The sequence below is a fragment of the Cariama cristata genome, unplaced genomic scaffold (genome assembly GCF_000690535.1).
Source record: "Cariama cristata isolate BGI_N322 unplaced genomic scaffold, ASM69053v1 scaffold4684, whole genome shotgun sequence".
Lineage (NCBI taxonomy): Eukaryota > Metazoa > Chordata > Aves > Cariamiformes > Cariamidae > Cariama > Cariama cristata.
The window spans coordinates 6613-29671 of NW_009614520.1; the positions used below are offsets into that span (position 1 = coordinate 6613).

A 23059-nucleotide genomic window follows, 5' to 3' on the forward strand; every position below is an offset into this window, starting at 1 on the left:
TGTAAGTATAATACAAAAATGCCGCGAAATACCATTGTGCAGTATTAACTGTAAGTTGATCAGCACTTCATTAGTTCTCCAATAGCAAAGAAAGAGCAGCTGGCTAGTGTATTATTCAAAACTCTTGTCCTTTGACTTGCGGGACCTTGGATTTAATCCCACTTTTTCATCATCATAATGAAATTAATTTGATTGTGTCAACTGAGTTCATATTGCAAAACTAGCACGTGGAAATCAGCAGCACTGTTGGTTTCTTTACTCAGGAGAGCCTTGGAGCTTAGCTTGTCTAGAAACTGAAACCTTCCAGCTCTAGACATTATGTCTCCTCCAGGTCATACATGAGATGGCTTAGGGAGGCAGTGTGGAGAAGTTGATGTAGCAGCAGCCTGCCTGACACCTGTCAGCCTAGTAAATGTCTGTGTGATTCTCCTTCCTATATCCCTTCACATTCATGTATAACTTCTCTGCTTTATATTTTATGAATAATTAATAACTTTTGCCTTGTCTCCTAAGGTTATAAAAGATGTGTGCAGCAACTGTACAGGAGCTGTAGACTCCGATGGGCCATTGTCCAGTTCTCCAGTACACAAGATGGAGCTAGAAAAGGTAAAGTTATCAAAATAATGAATGCAAAATTCCGTATGATTACTTATTAAAGAGGCCCCAATAGACACTGGATGTAAATACTTGCTGACTTGTGCTACTGTTTTAGACTGTTAGTCCCTGTGTTGTTTTTGTTTGTTTGGATATGTGCACATCTCCTGCAGAGCTAAGACTTCTGCCATGTCTATTCATTTGGTCACGAACAACCAGCAGACTGGCTCATATCCATTAGCAGCTTCTCTTTACCTGTTTAGAAGGGTGCAGACTAAGCGCATCTGATACACGTGCTGTGATGCAGAGATGCTCTCTGTCAAGTGCAAAGAGCAAGCAGGGACGTGACTCTCAGGGAGGAATGGCTGAAGATTATACAAAAGTTTTAAGGGAAAGTCTTTTATTTTGGGGAATTTAGTTCTTGAAGTGCTCCCTGGGCATGCTGAGGTCACTTTTTTGGCAGACCCTTTCAAGCATTTGTGCCTCAATACAGAAACTTGGCTGTTCACATGTGGTTGCTCTGCTGCCTTGACTCATCAGGATGTGAGAGCAAGACTTAGGAAAGAGAATCTCTGCAGTGAATGATCAGTACATTACCAGCACCAATTTAAGCCCCTGCTCTGTTAAGGCATCCATGTAAGCAGACCCCTCTGCAGGCCCCACTCAAAAGTCCCACTGACAAAGGTTTCGTCACCAAATTCCTGATGGCAAGTTCTGCCCCTAAGGTGGAGGGACACCCCTGTCAGTAGTGTTATGTTGCTTTGCGTCTGGGACACTAAGAGCAAAGCATGCTCTGTGGCAGCTCAAACCTCCTGATTTCCCAAGGCAAAAGCTCTTGTGTTTGCGTGCCTGCACACACCTGCACAGTATTAACAAAGTAACTGAAAAAGTGTCATAAAATAGTTGTTTTCTAAAATGAATGCCATAAAACAGTGTAGCAAAACTTCTCATTCGTTTCTTTTTGTGATAGTCTGTACATCTTCACGGCTTCACTACTCATGAGTGATGTGGTTACCAAAACTGTGTGGGCATAAACTCTATACTACTTCATCCCACATGTCATAAACAACCATTACAGAATAACCAGTGCTAAAAATTTGTTTCAAAAACCTCTTTTTTGCACATATTGAAAGTATTGAAGCACCATGTAGGAATGCAGTGATTTTCTGATAAGTTGTAATTGTAAATGCATATATGAAGCATTATTTAAAGAAATAATTTTAAAATCATTCTTATCTGATCCATGTAATTGTCCACTGCTTAGCAGATTAATAAACAGCAACATTTAGAGTCTAGAAATTAATTAAAAATGTGTTGTGTAATAAGATGTATTGAGTTATGTTTATTTCTGTTTTGACTACACTTGCACATATAGACCTATTTTGTAATTTCTGTGCTTTTCTAAAGCCTCTAAATCCAATTTTTTTGCTATCTTCTATTTGTCTTCCAAGTGGATGAGAGCTTGAAATGTGTTTTATTTTGTAGTAAGCATACTTTTAAATTGACTCATGACTCTTAATTTGGCGAAAGTGCCAACGTTGTGTGTCAACTAATCTCTTTGCCCCTGCAGAAGTTATCATTTGAGAGGCCAAGCTCAGATGGGGAGGGTGCTATGGAAAATGGCATCACTACCACATGCAATGGGAAAGAACAAGGTATGTCTCATATCTGGAGGTGCTTGGTGTAAATAATATGTGCATACTGATAATGATAGGTAGTGAAATACCTGGCTTTTGTCCTTTAAAAATAGGCAGTAAAGTTTTTAAATGTTTTTATTAGGATTCAATTTAACTTGGAAGCTGAATTATGTCAAGAGTGAATCCTTAAAATTTTACAGTAACAGAAGGCATTTGATGCTATTGTGCAGGTAAAATCAATATAATTAGTATAAGGAAACAGAATATAGAATTTTTAACTTCGCCTTTTGTGTGTTCAAAAGTACAGTTTTTCAGAGCGTGGGGAACCACTATAGGCAACTAACAATTGCTTTTAGTAACTGTAACTGTATAGTGGCAACATAAATAGTGGGTTGTAGCTTCTACGCAAAAAAACCTGTCATTGAATACTAGAAGAAAATAATCATGCATATTATGTATGTATGTATACATACATATATATGTATACACACATATACACAGTTTACGTGTGTGTATACACAGATACATATATATAAACTATTGTGTATGATTATTTATATTAACATACAAAAATGTATTAATCATGTCATGTCAGTGGTTTGTAAGTATATATATGTATGTAATTTTACATATGCTACTTTTGAGCCATGCATGTTTTGTAGTCCTTATAATTTAACAAAGGCAAATCCCAAACCCAGAGGGAATTTTGTCTGAGTTATATCTAAAACACTCAACCCCTGTGGTCTCTTCCCCATCCCCTTCCCTCCTCCTCAAGGTGGAAGAAATTCTGTGATTTCTTTAATTTGCCATATAGCAATGGTATCGTTTAGATGAGACATTTTTCTGCAGCTGTCAAGATGAAGGGTAATGTGAGCTGCAGTGAGCACAATGTCAATACTGGCCTTGGTGCCAGCGCTGTCTCGCCTTTTGACTTGTTTCCCTGGGTCATTTTCCAGCATTTCCTGACTATACAGATCTCTGACATATCCAACGGTATGGAACAATGTCAGGTTTTGTGGTTTCTAGAAGTTGTGGCACATAGTTAGATTTCACCCTATAAACTCTTCTACTAAGCTTTCAAAAAGCATGGTACCATTTTAGTCTCTGAAACCTGCTGAGAAACATCTGTGACCCAAAAAGCTGTGTTGTCCCTCGTGTCCAAAAGTGCCTGGTGGCTCAGGTGCCCCGCGGGAGGCATGCTGATGGAGCGTGCGCTGCTGGAAAACCAGCCCAGCCTAGATGTCTCGAGGGTAGTTAAAAATACTGGTTGCTTTTGAAAATTGTGATCTTTAATTATGTAGTAATAAAAATAATAGGCATTAATGAATACAAGGAGATTAAAATACCCCTGGTATCATTTTAAGGGGTTCTGGATTTTTTTAAACACTATTTTTTTAAACTATGGATAGGGAACACTTAAGGGAGTACGTGGGAAGGGAGACTCCAGAGAGTGGTCATCTCCAGCCATCACCCGCAGGCCAGCCTCTACTCTGCTCTTAACTAGCTGCTCATTTTTGCTGTGAGGAAGGAAATGAGAAGAAAAGGCTTTTGTGAAAAAAATCGCTGGCAGTCTGTATGTTCTTTAGACTCAAAAGACTTAAGTCATGAAGGCCTTATTTCTGGTGCCTTTCAGTTCTGCAGGAGAATAAAACAGCAATGTGAAGGGAAGACAGGACAGAAAAACAAAAAAACCACTGAAATGAGCGTATTCCACTCTGTTCATGCTCATGAGACTGATTCCTTTTGGCCTCTGTCTCAGAGAGATGAGTTTTTCTCAGTCTCTGGCTTTTTTCAATGCATTTCTTCTCCTCCCCACTCGACAGCCACCATCGGTCATTGCTGCTGCGTGAGATGGTGACCTGGCTGCGGGCAGGTGCTGCCTTCAGGTCCCTCAGACAGGGTATGACATGAGCAGATGGGACAGGTGGCCTTCCTCCCTCAAACACGGGACCTTGTTGCATGTTTAGAGAGCACAGTATGAGTTGTGTACACCCTTCCCTTAGGAAGAGAGAATTAGACCTTTGCTTGCACATGCACATCGCTGTATTGGAGTTTGCTGGTGAACAGCTGTCCGTGCCTGAAGAGCTGCCTTTCCCCTCTCAGCACTGCATGCAGCAATGCAGCAGGTGACAGATTTGTACAGTCCTGGCTACATTACGATTTCTAAATAATGTTCCATGATTCCTAACAATTAAACTAAATATAATAAATTATCCCATTGTGAGTTCCAAACTGCTTCTCTATTTTCCATGCATTCTTCTTCCCAGTTCATCAATTCATATAATGATTTCTCATATAAACATTTTGTCCTTTTTTTCCTGGATTACACAAGTCCATAGCCACTAAACATTGCCTGCTACAAAGGGAATTGCTATGTCAGGGATACAATTACAGCAACTTGATAAGTAACTATCCTAAACATATTTTTCATGAAAATCATGTATCACGGCGAGTTGATGGATATTTTTGCTGCCGTGTCAGTTAGCAGAGAGACTTTTGCTCTGTTGAAGGAATCCAAATTAGGCCACTGAATGCAATTTCTGAATTTATTTTGCTGCTTCTGTTTTGCAAATAAAAGGTCTATTTTTCTGATTCTGTTTAATCTTTGAAACTTTTTTTTTTGTAGTTTGTTAGAATTTTATTCAGATAGGCACTTTTAAAAATTATATGCATAGGCCTTGCCATGTTATGTTCAATAGCTCAACATGCCTCACTGCACAGAGCCATAATACTAGTGGTATTGTATTAGTTAATAGAAGCACAGACTGGATGTTAGCAAAATACCTCTTTGCAGCAAAGCTTTTTCTTTCCAAGCCCTCATGATCACAGAAAGTGCCAACTTATAACCACTGAATGCTTATACTGATCCCACTAATTTAATTTAGTAGTTAATTTATAATTTATTGTCGTTCTAAAAGGTCCATTGTGATAAGATACCATAACCTAATTGTACATGGCAGGAGTATCTTTGCAAGGCAAGCATATTTTGTCTTTGTTGTGTTCTTAATTGTTCAAGTATTTTGAGATAAATGTTTAGGAACAATGAAGGATCGTCTGGCTGGATTTTTATTCTTGTGTATATGAACTACATTTGTATGCAGGTACCTCAGTCATGCTGATAAATTAGATGATGACTGCTGTAGGAAGAGAGTGGCAGCTTGATTAGATTAAACGAACTTAGAAGCTTGATTTTTGTTTTTCTTACCCTTCTTGAATGTCATGATTTTTATAGCACAGAGGTTATTTATAGGCATCTGCATTGGAGAGGGTATATAATGTTTATCTCATTGCAGTGTGCAATTTTTGTACAAATGTTCGTCTTGCATGGGATTGTTCATCTGAACTACTATTTTTTTCAGGTTTTCTGTATTCATTGGTTAATTTAAAGACACTAAAATCTACACTTTTGCTTTCTTAATAGTGAAGAGGAAAAAAAGTTCAAAATCAGAAGCCAAGGGCACTGTGACTAAAGTAACGGGGAAAAAAATAACAAAGATCATTGGTTTAGGAAAGAAAAAGCCATCAACAGATGAACAGACCTCATCAGCTGAAGAAGATGTTCCAACATGTGGTAAGTGATTTTTCTCCTTGAGAGTTAAATGCACATTGTGACTAAAACTTTATAAAATTCTAGCCTAGAAATTCATTGCTTTTACTGCTATAATTCTTCCCCCAGCATCAGAAGGATGCACTCAGACTGAAAGAGGAGTAGAGTTATCAAGAGCTTGTCATTTGAAAAGAGACTGAAAGAACTTGACTTTTTAAATAAAATGGTAGCACAGACTCAGAAGGAGTATCATTACTTTTTGCAAAGGTGAGGGAGAAGTGTGGACAAAACCCAGAAACAAACAAGAGCTGTTTTCAAACAAATTGATATAAAATGAATATAGGCTGGACTATGAAATAAATTCAGGCTAGGAATTAGAAGAAGGTTCTTGGGAAGGGATAAAGTTTTTTATGACGGATCGTGGTGAGGTTTTATGGGATAGCAATCAAGACAGCAGTCAAGTGGCCTCAGCCAAAGTTATTTGAGTTTAATGGTGGGTTCCTAAAGTGGTACATATTGAGCAAAACTTGAATGAAGTAACAAATTTCTAGTAACCTATTTTAACTCGTAATGTTGATCACTCCATATGACAGCTGTAGTGTTTGGCAGCACCAATGAAGTATATAAAAATGCATGCAGAAAATGCTTATTTTTTTTATCTTAGCTATTAATGTTTGCTCACAATTTAGGACTTTGTGCAATGCACTTAGCTGGTGCCCTCACAAGTCTGGTATTTCAAACAATGCAATGTATTTACATTCTCCTGTTTGCCTTTTGATGCTCTGGTATTAAGTAACACTTCCATAAGTGAATAAGGTTGAACCCACCCTTCTCCAAATCCCTTCCAAAAAAAATTTCCATAGAAAGCTGTGAAGCAGTTGCACCAGCTTCTAAATTTGGATTTGCCTTTTTCCCTTTAATTGGCTAGGAAAACTTTGGGAAACTCAGAAATCTGTAATTAGGCAACAGTTAACAGAACTCATCAGTGCATGAAGTGTGATAGGTGCTTGCCCAATGTGAAAGAAGCAGATCTGTGGACCACCAGCAAGAACTTCGTAGATCACAGGTGGCTATCAAGCCACACTTTGGGAATCATTCACATAAACAATCTTTGATTAAATAAGTGTGTGTATATATGTCTATACGTCAGCTAAGTACAGATGTGATTTATCAACCAAAAGAACAGCTGGGAAAAGCTGTGTCCAGCCAGATGCATTGTCTGAAGCATCTGGCTTCCATAAAAGCTCAAACTTCCGGGCTCTCGTACTACATTGATTATTCTGTATTATGTGAGACGTTAACCACAGCTGTATAATCTAATTCCTAGTATTTCTATCATTATTTCCGATACAGACATCAATATAGCCATTACTATTGCCTGCATTTGGCTCTGCTCAACACCACTTGCAGATTTTATAGGAAAATATGTTAAGTGTCTAGGCTTTGGTCATTGCAGGAAGTCTTTGCAGAAGGAGTTTCTCACCAGCAGAAATTTGGCCCACTTCAATGCCCTCTGGGAGGCTGCTCCATAGTTGAAGGCTTTTACACTTTAGAAGGCTCTACCTCCCATGAACAAATGGAAAAGCCCAGTGGGGCTGCAGGGGACATCCAGCTAGAGTGGAAACTGAAACCCACCTGCACTTGGAGTCATGGCAGAGCTCTTCCCTACAACATCACTGGTCTTTGACTGCCTGGGCTGAGCTGAAGTGCTAATGCCCCAACTGGGAACACACTCAAGGCATTTTGGTCGTGTCAACTGTTGAGGTTTTAAGTAGGGCTATGTGGGAGGAAAAGCATGGGATCCTGCTCAGTTCAACTGAAGTAGGAGGATTTGGAAGAGCTTTTCTGAGAGGTGCATTGGGAGCAGAGGGGAAAAACAAGTACTGTCTGAAAAAAAGGACTGTCACTCCAAAACAAGCCAGCTGGCTTGCACATTGAAGGGTTTTCCATTTCTAGAGATTATAGTATAATGCACAGCTATACAGAGTTTTGTTACAGGAAGGGGGAAAAGAGCTGAAGAGTGTGACCATCACAAGGAGCCAAAATCAGAGCATTGTGCACATCCTCCTATTTTTATGGCACCTTCCAAGATGTGTGCAATTCTGATCTGCTGTGTCCTGTTAGATCAAGCTTTGACATTGGAACCGTAATATTGGAAGGGAAACCCAGAAAAAATTATGATATGTCATAGTTTTAATGAAAACCAAAGAGATAGCTATGCAACAGGATTAAATGAAAATCAGACCTGAGAGAGAAGACAGTTTTTTTACATAAATTCTGGCCTGTGCAAGCTATCATTTGCTTCCCTCCTCATAGCCTGTTTGGAAGCAGCAACATGCTGAATTCATGTACCATTCGTAATGTGGAAGCAAAAGTAAAAAAATTACATTTTGTTTTAATTCCCAGACTAAATAAGGCAAGGAGATTGAGCATTGTCTTGAAACGATTGTTGCTATGGGACAGAGAAGGAAAAACACAAACCACTGCCCATTTAGTTATATTATATGCCTGGACACTGTATCTGATATAAAGCATGATAAGAACAGTGAGGTTTTTTAAAAGGCAATTTGTTAATGAAATCTTGATTTGTTGTAAGGGTACTGTATTATACCTGGAAAAAATTAATCTTTGTTTAAACTTTTGTCTTAAAGTTTAGCTAAGTTTCATATACATTTACTTCTTGAATTTTAAACCTATATGAATTTTATTTTTATTGGCATCGGTAGCGATCCTTTAAATTCTGCTTTAAAAATGTTGCAAACCAAACATGCATTCTTCTTTCTAAATGAAATTAGAACATATAGCATCAATGCTTAGTAGGTCTTTAAAACACTGATTTTTGGATGTTACAGAAGGTAGCTCATCACTTAATTATATAATATGAACTGTGATTTTCCCAGAAAATTTTGATCAGCCACAGTTATCAAAGCCATTACACATGGAGTAGGTGAGTCTTCTGTGTGAGCACATCAGCTGTGTGTGTACTTTTTTATCACTGTCCCTCTCCGATTCTTACTAAAGTCTGGGGGATCAGTGTGCTCCTGGTCATCCAGCTGCTGCAGTGACTAACACAGAATGGCCATTTGCACATGAGCAGGCTTTATATGCTTTTTCCTAGGTTATTGGCACAGTGAAAGTTTTCATTAAAAGAAGTGGTGCAGGGTCATTTACTTGTCTTCCTAAAATCCATCTGGACTTTCTATTATAAGAGGAATAAGTTGTTTAAGTGCTAGCATTGCATTGAAAAGTAAGTGGGTTTTTTTTCTTTTCAAAAAAAGTCAGGAGTAAAATATCTCATGTTTCATTTTATTGCAGGATATCTCAATGTGCTCTCAAATAACCGTTGGCGTGAGCGCTGGTGCAGAGTGAAAGATAATAAACTCATTTTCCACAAGGACAGGACAGATCTGAAGACGCACATTGTTTCTATCCCTCTCCGTGGCTGTGAAGTCATCCTGGGACTGGATTCGAAGCATCCCCTGACCTTCCGCCTGCTCCGAAATGGGCAGGAGGTCGCTGTGCTGGAGGTGCAGTGGTTGCTAATGGCTATGACTTGTAGGAACACCCACAAGCTGAATTAGAGAAGCGCTTTCATACAACCTGGCCATTCAAAAAAAAAATCTTTGGAATAGTATTATTGCAGAGCTGCATAATAAATACAGGAAGGAGAAAAGAAATACTAGGAGAGGCAAAGAGAGAACTGAGATTTAATGCAGTTCAGAAATCTTCACAGTAAGATGCTTTCCTCTCCACTGACCTTCCCTAGACCTGCTACTAAAATATCCCTGCTCCTTCTCTAGGCACACTTTTACATCAGGGATATAATTACTTTGGGTAAACAACTTAGCAATAATTAATAATGGATCACTGTTGATGGGAACTCTACAGCTCTTAACTCTCATTTGTCTGCTACTTATGTGAATTCCTTTTGCTCAGTCTATATCTGTATTAAGGTAATTCTGCAGTAAGAAAATATAGTGTGCCAGCAACCTGGTGGGTCTTTTGACACGCTGCACGTGTACACACTGACACGCTCCTCGCACTATAAAGGTCATACCTTCATCTGTGTTAGGTGGGTCAGGATTTTCTGAGGGGCTTTATTCATCATATTTTGAAAGCTGAAAAGAGAAGACACTTAAAGCCCAATATAATGAAGATCTAGGAGGAGGCAATCTTTTACTTTCAGTGGCAGGATGGACACTGACTACTTTGGGTTTCTGACTGCAGGTCACATTAGTCTCTTGCCCTTGCAACCAGGCATGTTACATGTGAGCAGTTCAGATAAGCTGAAAGACTAGAAAGCAGCTGAAGGAACTGTGAAAGGCAATGAAATATTTTAAAAGAATAAGAAATGTAGAAACCGCACAGTTTCCTTTTCCCCCTCTTTTTTCCATTATTTCTTTTGCTACTGTTTAACTTTGTGATTGGTGACTTGAAGCAAAATATGAAAAATTAAGAGTTATTTTAATAGTATTCATGTTTTCACTTGTGACATTAGGAAAATAAATGCCATCATCTAGACAAATTTGGTGGAATTTTTCAAAAATCAACATTAGAATCTCTTCAACTATTTCATTGCCTCCCCTGCCTCATTTCTACTTAGCACTAATATTTTCTTCTCAGGAGTCATGCTAACTAAAGTCCCCCAGCCTAGCATAGGAAAATAATTCTGTTACAGCTTTCAATTTTCTGAAGTCTAAAATAAGCATGACTTGAATCTAAATCCACTAGCCTTAAACGATTATTTTTTTTCTTCTTTTATGGAGATTGCCCACTTTGTATTACATCATAACTGATGAGCACATAGCTTACTTAAAGTGCAGTCCTTCTAGCAAAGCAGATTTAATAAGAAATCCTGGGGTTTTTAGGAGTTCAGCAGAGAGAAACCAGTGCCTCTCATACAATGTGGTAGCAATTTGTCAGCCAAGAAGAATGCGCCGTTTTGCAATAATACTCAACTCAGTGACAGACTAAAGACCTGACCTATGTTTTTGCCCTCTCCTCACAGGCATCCTCCTCTGAAGACATGGGCAGATGGATAGGAATTTTGCTGGCAGAAACAGGGTCTTCGACAGACCCCGGAGCTCTGCACTATGACTACATCGACGTGGAAATGACGGCAAGCGTGATCCAGGCTGCAAAACAGACCTTCTGGTGAGAGGCGTTCAGCTACCCGGGTGTTTCCAGTACTCTTGAAAATTTATATCCTTATGTTAACTCCAGTGCCAAGACAGTTTATCAAAATCCACCTCCCCCTTTGCCAGATACTGAACTCCTGAAGTGTTTCAGCATTGCAGCATGTTAGATGTGCTTATGATTATTATTATATGCTTATTATTATGTTGGCATCCTGCTAAGTTCTGTAAAAGATGCAGACACTATCCAACTTTACTCAAATCTTTAATAATTTTTTCAGTAAGTTTCCTTATCAAATGCTATATTTTAATCTTTTATTTTGCCTGAAGACTTAGAACTGTCCCTGGAAGAGGATAAATATGCTGAAATGTGTAGCTACGTAGTTCACATTTATCTGTTGACTGTATTTGCTGTACATATGGCCAATATATACACTAATATATATATATACAGTAAATATATAAATATATCCACTAAAATGCATAGCAGATTTAGGTATTGGATATTCACATTCTTAGTGTTTCCTTCTCAAGTTCTTCATGATTAATTAAAAATTCCATAAAGCTCACACCACTCCAATTAATTTCTGGGTTTTCATTTAGGAGGTGGAAATTGGGAAGGTGTCTAGGGCACAGCACAGAAACTATGTTTAAATTGCAAATCCGTACAGTGAATTCCCCATTACTGATCCTGTACTAAGAAAAGTAATGCATACTTAGCATATATAGTGTTTTACATGTTCAAATCAGTTTAGGTATTAAAGCAGTCTTTGGTGGGAAAAGACTGTAATTTTACCTTGGCTAGATGAGGTTGTTTAGAAACAGGGGTGAAGGAACAGTTGGGACAGGCAGGATGCCCGGCTGCAGACGTTCCCTGTGGTTTCTTGCAGTCAGAAAGCGGGTGGCCTGAGGAAGACAGCTGGCAAAGGCGTCTTCCCTCATCTCGCTGCAAAATGAGACTTCCCACACAAATTTGGAATTTGTGTGAGTTGATACATTAGAAGATCACACCCCATCTGCCCATCATAACTTTAAAAAGACTGAAAATGAAAAAAAAAAAAAAGGCAAAAGATTCGGAGTTTTCCAAAAGAAGATTCTCCTGCCATTAGTGTGGTGTTAAGACAGCTTTAGCGAGGGAAATAGCACAGCTTCATTCAGGATCTGGTTTGAATGACTTCTGATAGAAATCAAAGTGACTCAGTGTTACCACAAACCCAGTTTTGTGAAAACCAGATAATTTTGATAGAATCAAAATGCACTTAGCTAACAAACATGTTAATATTTGTTTTGAAGTTAATAGGGCTCAAAAAGTTTATCCTGTGTTGACATGTGTTTTTGCTTCAATCAGCATCTAGCAATAACCACATTTAAGAAAGAAATAGATTGGAAACCTTTTCCTCCTGAATACTGTGTGGCTTTCCTTTTCTGAGCAAATGCGATATTAATTGGAGCCAAGTGAAAAAACATGTGCAACTAGACCACATGTTAGAAAGGAATGTCAAACAACTTGCAAAATAGCAGAATTCCCCTATTAAGAATCACTTAAAATTCACTGGGTGTCTTTAAAAGATGGTAAGAGCTTGTTGATAAGCAACTAGAATAGCTGTCTGCTGATTTTCAACTACTCCTAGAAAATGAGGAGAAATTACAATGATACTTAAGTCTTAATAAAATACTATTGTTGCCCTTTATAGAATGAATATCAGTATTCCAAATTAACTGCAGGTATCATTAAATCTTTGATTAGAGCACAGTCACTTCAGGATTATTCGTTATTCGTTTCCTGAGACTGATGCTTTGCAAAACAATTGGCTCTTCATTAATAGTCCCATCGATTTTCTTCATCTAAATCATCAAGTATCTAGGAAAGGCTGAAGAAAAAATGCTTCCAAGCAGGTTTTCTCCATTTCTTTTCCCATCTAGCAGTTTCAGAGCACAATTAACTTACATGGCTGCATCTGTAAACAGGATTGATGAGGCTTGCTGCAATAATGCTTATGAAGTGTTTGCAGATACTTAGGTAAATCTTAGCTTCTTTGGTGGTGGAATTAGTTGTTATAGGTGCGTCAGATGTCATTAATGAATATCCCAGTTTTCAGACATGGTTATTATGCATCAGTCTCATTGAAGCTACTTAAATAGAAAGAAATACAATAACGACTCCAAATGCAGTCCTTCAGGCTAACCAGAAACACTTGAGTAATGCTTTTCGTTAAGAGGAACAGTAAACAAATGCAGCCCTTTAATAATGTCTAATACAGTATGAGATATGATAAGGTTAAAAATGTTTTTATCATGGAATTTATCTTTGGCTTTTTGTTGTTTGTTTGTTTGAAGTAAGGAAAGCTTCTGTCTAATGATTATTTCATCCCGGCACTGCCCTGAAGGGTTCACACTGAACTGGGCAGGTTCATCCCTCCTGTGAGCCCATGTCTGCCATGGCTCAGGTGAGCCACAGTTGGATGAGGTCTGTCTCCCTCTGAATGAGACATTCAATGGACTCCATGTTTTTTCAAAACCAAAAGAAAGCAACTGTTGAAACCACAGCATTCTTGAGTTCTGGCCAGTGCTACAGAAGACCCTCTCTGCTTTAGTAGGGCTTTATCATATTTTATGAATGTCAGCACAGAGTCTGAATAGTTCCATTGTTTGGGATGAAAAGCTTTGTTTGCCCATTCACGTACACCTGAAGCTATAGGAATTATTTGGGATCTCACTCTATACCTCATTCAATTGCAGTGGTTGCTGCAAAGGAAAACTCACCCTTGGGATCATTGTTGCTATTGGGCATGATTCTGCCATTTTCTGCACTGTTAGATCTTTGCAAGCCCATTCTAGTCTATGATATCTTGCACATCTTCTGCACAATTCCAATAAAACAAGCTACAATGTTGATTGGCTGGGGAAGGGGGGGAGGCAGGTGAAATATATATGTCTACCCCTTTTGAAATTTCCAGAGGACTCAGATCCACCACGTGAAACAGAGCAAGAATAAGCATATAGAGTATTTGCATGCACAATTACCCAGAGAGAGTTGGGAAGCATAGTGCCATTGTGCACACTCTACCCAGCCAAAAGTTCTGATATGGAAAAGAAAAATTCCCTAATTTTGAGGAAGTAGTTATTCAGTAAATTTTGATAGATAGGTTAACTTAGATTTCATCGACATTCCACTTTTTTTCAAGTTTTTGCTGGATTTGGTTCTTCTTTCTCCCAGTTCCTAAGTTCACATCCCCTCTGAGCATGCATGCACCCAGAAACACCTGCTTCTCCCTCATGCAGACAGCAAGGGAACTTTTATGGGACACTGGCAAGCTGGTTTATAACATAGGTCAGCAGGTTCTCATGTAAACATGCCACTGAGCAGTTACAGCTGTTGCCCTCCTGGCTTTCATACAGTCGTATCCCCAGTGTAAGAATGGAGTACAGAAACATATGTTGTAATATTGGTTGCTAGCAGCAACGTGTGAGTAGCAAAAGAAGGAAAACTGTTCTGCAGAAAGTGAGAAGATGTGTGCTTCCAGGCAACATAATCAGGTACAGGGAACATACCACTGAATCATCATTTAGACTTAGGTTCAAGTGCTGGCTTTTATTATTTTTATTTTGCTTTTTTCAGTTTCATGAACAGGCGAGTTATATCTACAAATCCATATCGGGGAAGTACTGCCAATGGCTACGCCTGTCCAAGTGGAATGGCACTTCATTACGATGATGTTCCCTGCATAAATGGATCGGTAAGAATTGAATTTGCACAGAACAAATGGTTTGCATGTGTTGAATGCATGGACATCTGAAAATTATATTATCTAAAAAGCCCCACTGGGTAGTTTCCAAATGAACTCCTATTTTTTGATTGGGAGCTGCAAACTTCTCTCAAACCTACTGAGTATTAGGGATGTGGGACATATTGTTTACATTAACCTGCACATGAGCCAACGTGCATTTAGAAAGCAGTTGCCTGTTGATGATTTTTTGCCAAGTCCTTGAATATAATACTCACTTGAGGGGGTATTTTTTAGATCACACCAGACCTGGCAAAATTAAGGACTCGGTTACACCAGGCACCTTTTGGTGTCTGTTGAAAAAGAACCAAAACCCAAACATTTCTCAGTCCGTGTGGCTGCATTCCTCATGACAACAGGTACTGCTCATCCCAAAGGAGAACCACAGTGGTCACTTCCATCTTCATAAATTGCAGAGCTGATTGTAGGCAGATGTGTAATAGGGTTTAACACATAGTGGTTATTAACCCATAGCAATATGTGGTCCGCAGGAAGATTTACAGGGGAGCTACAGCCCGTGTCAGCTCATAATTTGGGCTGCTTCATAAAGACCCCTACTAAGGCCAAACTCAAGAGAAATTCAGGAGTTTCAAAGTGTGACGTGGACTGCAAGTTCAGTCCTCCATCATGTCTTAGTAATGTCAGAAAGATAGTAGAAACGCCCTCTTGGGAACAGCACATGACCACGTGTGGTGAGTAGTCTGTATGTGTAGTTCTTGGATGTGCACATGCCTTTGTATGAGTAGTGTACTGCCACAGCCAGGATGGATTAAGGAAGGATATTTGGCAACCAGGTTGGTTTCTCTTAAGATTAATTGAATGAATCACTGGAGTATTGTTGTTGAGCTCTCCATTTTTCTGAAAAGAATTTAAAAAAAACAAAAAAGGAATGGCCTGAAGCTATTTTAGCTGGTTAGATCAGAATAATAATTCTCCAGCAAATAAAATATAATGCTAGCATACCAGCAGCTGGTATTCACTGGAAAGATATATAGCCTGAAGAAAGACAAAAAAAAAGAAAAAAAAAAGAAAAAAAAACATCTTGGCTTCTGCTAACTGTTGTGCCATAATACTTTTAACAACTTATGTACCAGCTGTAATCCCACAGATTCACCTGTGTAGTCTGTGAGTATATCCGCCTGTTAGCACAGTCTGCTTGTGCCCCCTCAGCGCTAGAGCTGACAACTGAAGGTTCACTCTATGAAACAGCAAGGGTGATGGGATAGTACCGGTTTACTCATACTATGGAAAACGCACAGGACTGAGGCTATGAGCCATGTAATGTAATGCTTCCTTTCCCCACTGTGTCCTCCTTCCCTTTCTAAACAGTTTGACTCAAGTGTAAGTAATAAGCATATGCTTGCTAAACACCGAGGGCTTGCTACAGTCAAAAGAATTACTAATGTTTTAATTTCACTTAGGAGGTTCTGCATGGTGTATTGTTTACTAACTGCCAAAGTGTATGTGTTGCAGTGGGAACCAGAAGATGGCTTTCCTTCTTCTCGTAGCAGGAACATTGGAGAAGAAATGCTTTATGATAACGCAGGCCTGTACGATAACTTGCCGTCTCCAAAAATCTTTGCACGCTATCCGCCAGCTGACAGAAAACCCAATAGGTTATCTACTGACAAACTCTCCTCTAACCATTACAAACACCCTGTCTCATCCAATCTGTCTTCTGCTCAGTCTGTCACTAATACCTCTGCTGTGGGGAGGGGATCTGGCTCGCAGGTACTGTACTATTTAATAGTTAACAAAGCTTTTTTTTTTTTTGGCTGTTCTGTTTATCTGGTTGTTATCTTAAGGGCCTTGGGCTATTTCAGTCCGGTAGTGTTAGCACTGAAGTACTTGGAGTTTAATCATGAGCCCACTGCAAATGAAACAAGTTTGCTAAGTTGTAAATTCTGATATGGAAGTATTGGTACCTGGGAAAGGCTCTCCCCACAAGTTCTTGATGATTTGCAGATTGTGGATAGTTACAAAAATCTAGATGTGACCTTCCAATCTTAACCTGAATGCATATCTAGCCGCCTTCTGTCTCCTTAGGCAGTGATGACTACAAAAGAAAAAAAAAGTGAAATATGACCTGGCTGTGACAGCAAATTTGCCTCTCTAGATTTTTCCTAATCTGTATGTTGTATGTACTGTGGTTATATATATAGTGAATGCATGTATCTATCATAACTTATATTATATATACACTTAATGATATTGTATATAGTATATATGTACCATATTCAAATTACTGCCTGTTATTTACTTGCCCTCAAAAAAAACTAAGCCTATATCTGCAGTGCTTTCTGCGGATGGCCTCAGGCTTCTGGACCGCAGGTGAAATGCAAAGCTATAGAGCAGCCTCAGTAGCAGACAGATAAACCCCAGCAGTGGGGCAGAGCCACACCAGGAATCTTCTCCACAGCCCATAGCCAGTCTCTGAAAGCTGGTCATTGGCATAAGCCTGTGAATGTATCACAAAGATGAGTGGTTTTCAATCTAATCTGAGTGGAACAGTTAGATAAGAGTTTCCCTTGTATAAGGTCCCTGTCATACTGCGTGTTAACTCACTTAACCCTTACAAAAACTTCATATTGGAATATTAGAATTCAGTGAAGTTGCAGAATCAGAGGTGGACCCAAGCAATAAATTGCCCTGATCCTTGACTGCAGCAGCAGACTTCTCATTGCAGTCCCAGTTCAGTCCTCAAAAGCTTTTGGAAGCAGATAAACAGAGCATGGCACACATATGCCCTGTGCTCGGCTAAGGCATCCCCCATGGAAGCACTACGGTTAGGCAAGACAGCGTTGCTCTTCCCAGGGTTCAGTTCATTGCAGGGGAGCCCTCTAAATGGAAACCCCTTGGACGTGAAATGTGCTGTTTCTGGTAATCTTGTGATCTTGTCTGGCCATTATGAGAGGGTTTTTTAAGTAACAAAAACTTAATTAGTAGTTAAAGGTTGCATAAGAGGAAACTGATATGTTAACTCCTTACATTTAAAAATGTGTAATAATTATATTGTTTTTAAAAAAAAAAATAAATCCATGTACCATGGCAAGGTCATATAGTAAATAAGAAACAGTGTTGAATTTTTGTGTGGCAAACGCTGTTGGGTTTTTCTGTATGAAATTAACTCTGACAAACCTCTGTTTCAAGAGTCTTTGCTGTATGAAATTATTCAAAAGCACAACTTTTCTGCCTCGCAATGGCTTTCTTAATACAGTAAATGCCAGAGTTTTAAACAACTTGGAAACTGTGATGCCACCAGAGATGGGGAGTTCATCCCCTTGTTACCCTGTGATTGCTGGTGTGACTCTCGCTGAGCAGGCAGCTCTCGGAGACAACATCTCTGGAGGAAGCACCGTCTCCAGCTCAATCAATGCACTCTATTAAGGCTCTCTGAGCAGGCAGCTTTTTGTCAAGCTTTGCCTTTGATGAAAGGGTGACTGTAATGCCAATGGCACAGGAATAACTGGAACCCATTTGTACTTTTGTTTTCAAACAGCTTAAGGGCAAGAAACCTCCTGCAACTGCTAATGGGATCACCGGAAAAGGGAGAACTTTAAATAACCAGCCGAAGAAATCTGAATCAGTGTCATGTGTGAAGCGCACTGCATCCAGTAAGTATCTCTCCTCACTGCTGCCTCGCTTGTGAGTGAAGTCATGAGGATACCCAAAATAGCTGTCTCCTTAGCAAACGATATAAAGAACCACTGTGGTTCTTCTGTGGCTGAGAGGCTGAGCAGGAGATGCCCACCAAGACTTTGAATAGGAGATATTGTGTGCATGGGTGACTCATTAGTACTCCAACCATGCCAGAAGATAAAAGGTTGTCATATGGAGAATGATAAATATGAAATGTGGAGCCATGACTGCAAAGTCATGAGGGCAGCAGGAGAAAAAAAAAGGGTAATGATTCTTCATTTGGGGCAGATTCGTGCCTGGCGTGCAAGAAGCCCATTCCACATGCCCAGAAGAGGTACTGTATTTATTCAGGCCTGAGTGCTCAGTGAACTGTTCGACAAATCAAGCACACCACCAGCAAGTTACAGTGTTCGTTTTATACACAGAAATGAAGGATCAGTATATTTCCATACACACCTACTAACTACTGATTGGTTAGTAATTTACATACAATTTACATACAATTACCTATTCATTCATATAACTACGCATGCTCAGGAGAAGGTCTTCTTGATCTGTGGGCATGATTTTTAGTATTATAATGAAGGCAGATCACTTCAGGACACCTTAAAAACTAGTTTAATTGCCAAGCTGGTTAATCAAATGGTCACTTTGCCAGATTGTCACGTAACTAATCCGTGCTCAGAGGCTTAACACAATCAGTCCTGGATGTTCTCATAAACTTCTAGGACTTAACATACCCTGACTCCCTTCATGAACCCTCTGTTGTTAATCAAAGTCATCTTGACCAAGACCCAAAGCAAGGTATGATCCAAGCCTTGTAATTATCTAAGGTAGATTCAAGACCTCATTGGTGTAGTAACTATGGTTACTAATACCAGATATATCAATTTGACAATACAATCAGGTAGAACACAGTCAGTCTTCTATACAAATCGTTTGTTACTCTGATATCAAGAACATTATGTTGCTCAAAAGTGGGGTTACTCTTATCACTAATGAAAAACAAAAAGGTATAACAAAATAATGAAGACAAACACACAGCTCAAAAGGTTCCTCAGAGAGAGGAGATTTCAATTGGTGAGTCGCACGTTCAGAAAGAGGGTTCTTCTGGGCAGGTGGATTGCCTCTAGGAAATCCCTAACAGGGATTGCTTTGTGCAAAGAAAAGTCAGAAAAGAGCTATAATCATATTTTTTAGGTATGGAGTCAAAAGCACAGCTTCTTCTAGAGAAGGAATGAATTTATCCCATGATAAATTTTTAAGAACTCATAGATGTAATGGCAACAAGAGAAATTTGGGTTAGACTTTAGGAAAAAAGAATGTATCTTTCTAACCAGGCAGGTCAATTGGTGCTGGAATAGATAGTTGTGGGAATAAAGGCATCTTGGTTACTAAAGACCGCCTAAAACTGGTTTGACAACTATTTGTCAGGAATGGTTTAGTGTCCTTGAGTTTGCCTTCAGATATGCAGACAGACAAAGTGATCTCTTAGCTGACCTATTTTCTTTGAGTCTGCAGCTGGAGCAGAGGTATAGAGGGGGCTGTGATATAAATTAGACCACAGAATCATGTGAGCCATGAAATTAAAGGATTTATATGGGAAATTTAAAAAAGAAAAAGAAAGCTCTCAAGTATCAAAAAAAGTGGGAACATCTTTGTATTCTCTTATGGCAGTTGAGAAAAGACATGTGCTTTAAGCATTTGAAGTAGGAATGGAAACCAGGCAAAAGGGCAAACAGGTAGTTTTTCCTCTGACCCCTTCCAATTAAAAATCAAGGGTTCAGAGCTAAAGAGAATCCTCCTTTCCTTCCTCTGAACTACATAGAAAGGCAAGGCCGTTTTTCAAAACCACTGTACTATAAGGTAACTGCTATTTCTCATCTTCCTTGTATAAATGTGGAGAACAAACTGTCTATCCCATATAATTTCGGTTGCTGTGATTAAAAAAAGCAGGAATCATGAACTTTAAGAAAAAGCCAGTGGAAGAGGAATGGCAAACCGGTTTCTCAAACCATGACATGCTTTGTGTGATATTCAGTCTCAGGGAATAGTTCAGAGTTTTACTGTTAATTTTAACCATAAATAACTACAATACAATACATACAGATGCAGAGCAGTACAAATATGGCAAGAATCGTGTGGAGGCAGATGCAAAGAGGTTACAAAGCAAAGAGGAGGAGCTGCTAAAGAGGAAAGAAGCACTCCGGAATAGGCTGGCCCAGCTCAGAAAAGAAAGAAAAGATCTACGTGCTGCCATTGAAGTCAATGCTGGTATGAGGTGCTTTTTTGTGCCGAATTCTGCCCTGGGTAGGCTTAATTATCCAAATAGGTTTGTATTCTGTGCTGAAGATATGCCACTAGATGTTAAACAATACTCTGTAATGTCTATATTTGCTTTCAATATAGACATAAAATATAGAATATATATATATATAAAATATGTATAGGTGTATATACTTGTTTTATATACTTTTTTAAAATATATATTCACACCTATGAAATTACACTGGTGGGGACTTCAGACAAGCAGAAGATGGGAATAATTTTATTGTGACTGACTAATTTTATTTTCATGACATGGAAAAATAAGAAAACAAATACTGATTTGAAACTAGACTAGAAACCTAAGGAAGGCACCTGAAAGAAAGCATTTGATTTCTGTTGCTACAATTTTTACATGGAAAAAAAAGGTTTTTGCAAAGTACGTAACTTTTTTTGTGATGTCACTGATTTTTAGGGACCTTGTTCCTTACTTTTCTTAAAAAGAAAATAATTTCTGTAAGTGTCAATTTAAGCTTTGTATTGAAATAATATTTCTGTGGATGACAGGCAGGAAGACCCAAGTGATTCTTGAAGACAAGTTAAAGAAGTTGGAAGAGGAGTGTAAACAGAAGGAGGCTGAGCGTGTAAACCTAGAGCTAGAACTGACCGAGGTGAAGGAGAGCCTTAAGAAAGCATTGGCTGGTGGCATAACACTGGGCTTGGCTATTGAGCCCAAGTCAGGAACATCAAGCCCACAGGTATGCAAAGCTGTATTAAACATGCACATCCCAGTACCATGGGCTGGGAGTGCTCTGCCTTGTCAGCTCTAGTAAAATGAGTGGGAAGTGAGAGTTTTGGAAAGGTTTATTAAGCCCAGGGAATAAGAGCAGAACTAAATGCCTTTCCACGTTATTTGCATTCTTCACCTACATCTGGTGTACTTTCTACAGCAACGGGAAGCAGGTACACATGGGAATCACAGGCAGTATGTGTTAGGATAATGTGCAAAAGCTGACACCTCATTGTCCTCAGTGATTCTAAAAGTGCATGACTTAAGACATTGCTCCATCCCAGGGAGTTTTAAATGCACCAAATCATCATGCAGTGATGGAGACCTACTTATGCTGGTCCCCTATCAGTCATGGTCACCCTCTGCAAGGGCTGCATCTCACAATGTTCAGGATGGAGCGTGGTAGTCCTGGCTTATGCTGTAAGCTTATATGTCAGAAGCAGCCATCAGAAGGATCAGAAAGGAATGTGTCAGTTCCTCCAGATGACCCAATGTTGTTTAAGCACAGAAAATGAACTTTGATTTTCATCAGAGAACACACACTTCATTTTGTTTTCTTTTGTTCTAACCTCTTTTTCATTTTCCATCATTATTATGAATATGGTTTCTTTAAAAAAAAATCTGCAGTTCTAAGTCTAGAAATATTGCCCATGTGACTACGTGGAGGAAATTCAATATAGGCTTTTCACTCTTCATTAGTCTCCAATTTTCAAGCACCGAACTTTGGAAAACTCCCCAATCTCCAGTTGTGATACCAGTGATACCGAATGCTCAATACCTGTGAACAGCGCAGCAGCTCTGAAGCGACCTCCCTCATCAAATAATTCTCCATGTCGAGGCCATGTCCTTCGAAAAGCAAAGGTGAGAAGACTTATGTCTAGTTTTCTTTTGCTGTTCCTTGTCTTACTTTCTTAAAAAATCTTATTTGCTTGTGGAGAGACAGAGACAGAAAAAGAGACAGGGAAAGATTGGTTCCTGCTGCTTCTGTGGGTGAAATTTAGCCTTAAGAAGAGAATATCTAAATTGTTTGTATTCATACAGAAATACTGCTGATTTGGGGAAACCTTTTGCAGAAGAATTGGTAAGCAGTTTGGAGAGACAGATTTGACTCTACTCTCTCATTCTGTGTTTTTCTCTGTTCCTTTATAGATCTAATTTGTAAGGTAAGGAGTCTGTGGTGTAGACAGCTAAAATTCATGAAGTTACACTAATCTGTGTAGCAGAGAAGTAGTTAAAAGAGCACTGTTATAGTAAGTGTTCTGAAACAACACAAGATTGGGTCTGAGCTTTGCCAGCTGTGCAAGAACAGAATAGTTGTACATTATAATCATCGACAATGCGTTGTGCAAGTATTTACTCTTAATGTACACTTAAAGCAGAAGTTGAATTAGTTTAATTTAGTCTCACAAGTACTGGGCTGAAATTTGCAGTCCATTTGTATTGTTACATTTTTCTAATTTTTGTGCTTTAGTTTAAATGAGCTTTGCATGACCATTCTTCTGGGCTAAATTTGCTAGCAGCATAAGCACGTGGGCAGCATGTAACCAAGGGCAACAGTAACAGCGTTCGCCCAAGCTTTTGTTGGTTTAGTAGTTCACTGCTAATTGTAATTATAAACAATAATAATCATAGACATTTGTCTTTCATGCAGTCCATTTCTTTTTTCA

The 23059-nt window shown here is 39.0% G+C and overlaps 1 protein-coding gene across 1 annotated transcript; it reads left to right on the forward strand.

The window, feature by feature from the left end:
• Positions 1-513: 513 nt before the first annotated feature.
• Positions 514-22253, forward strand: AFAP1 (actin filament associated protein 1; the record flags this gene model as incomplete). The annotated part of the gene is made up of 11 exons (XM_009699448.1): positions 514-606; positions 2165-2249; positions 5653-5802; positions 9094-9305; positions 10787-10932; positions 14533-14650; positions 16172-16429; positions 18198-18312; positions 20447-20611; positions 21170-21360; positions 22092-22253. Coding segments are annotated over 11 exons (1695 nt in total), but the record flags the coding sequence as incomplete, so codon positions are not given.
• Between the last annotated feature and the right edge of the window lie 806 nt (positions 22254-23059).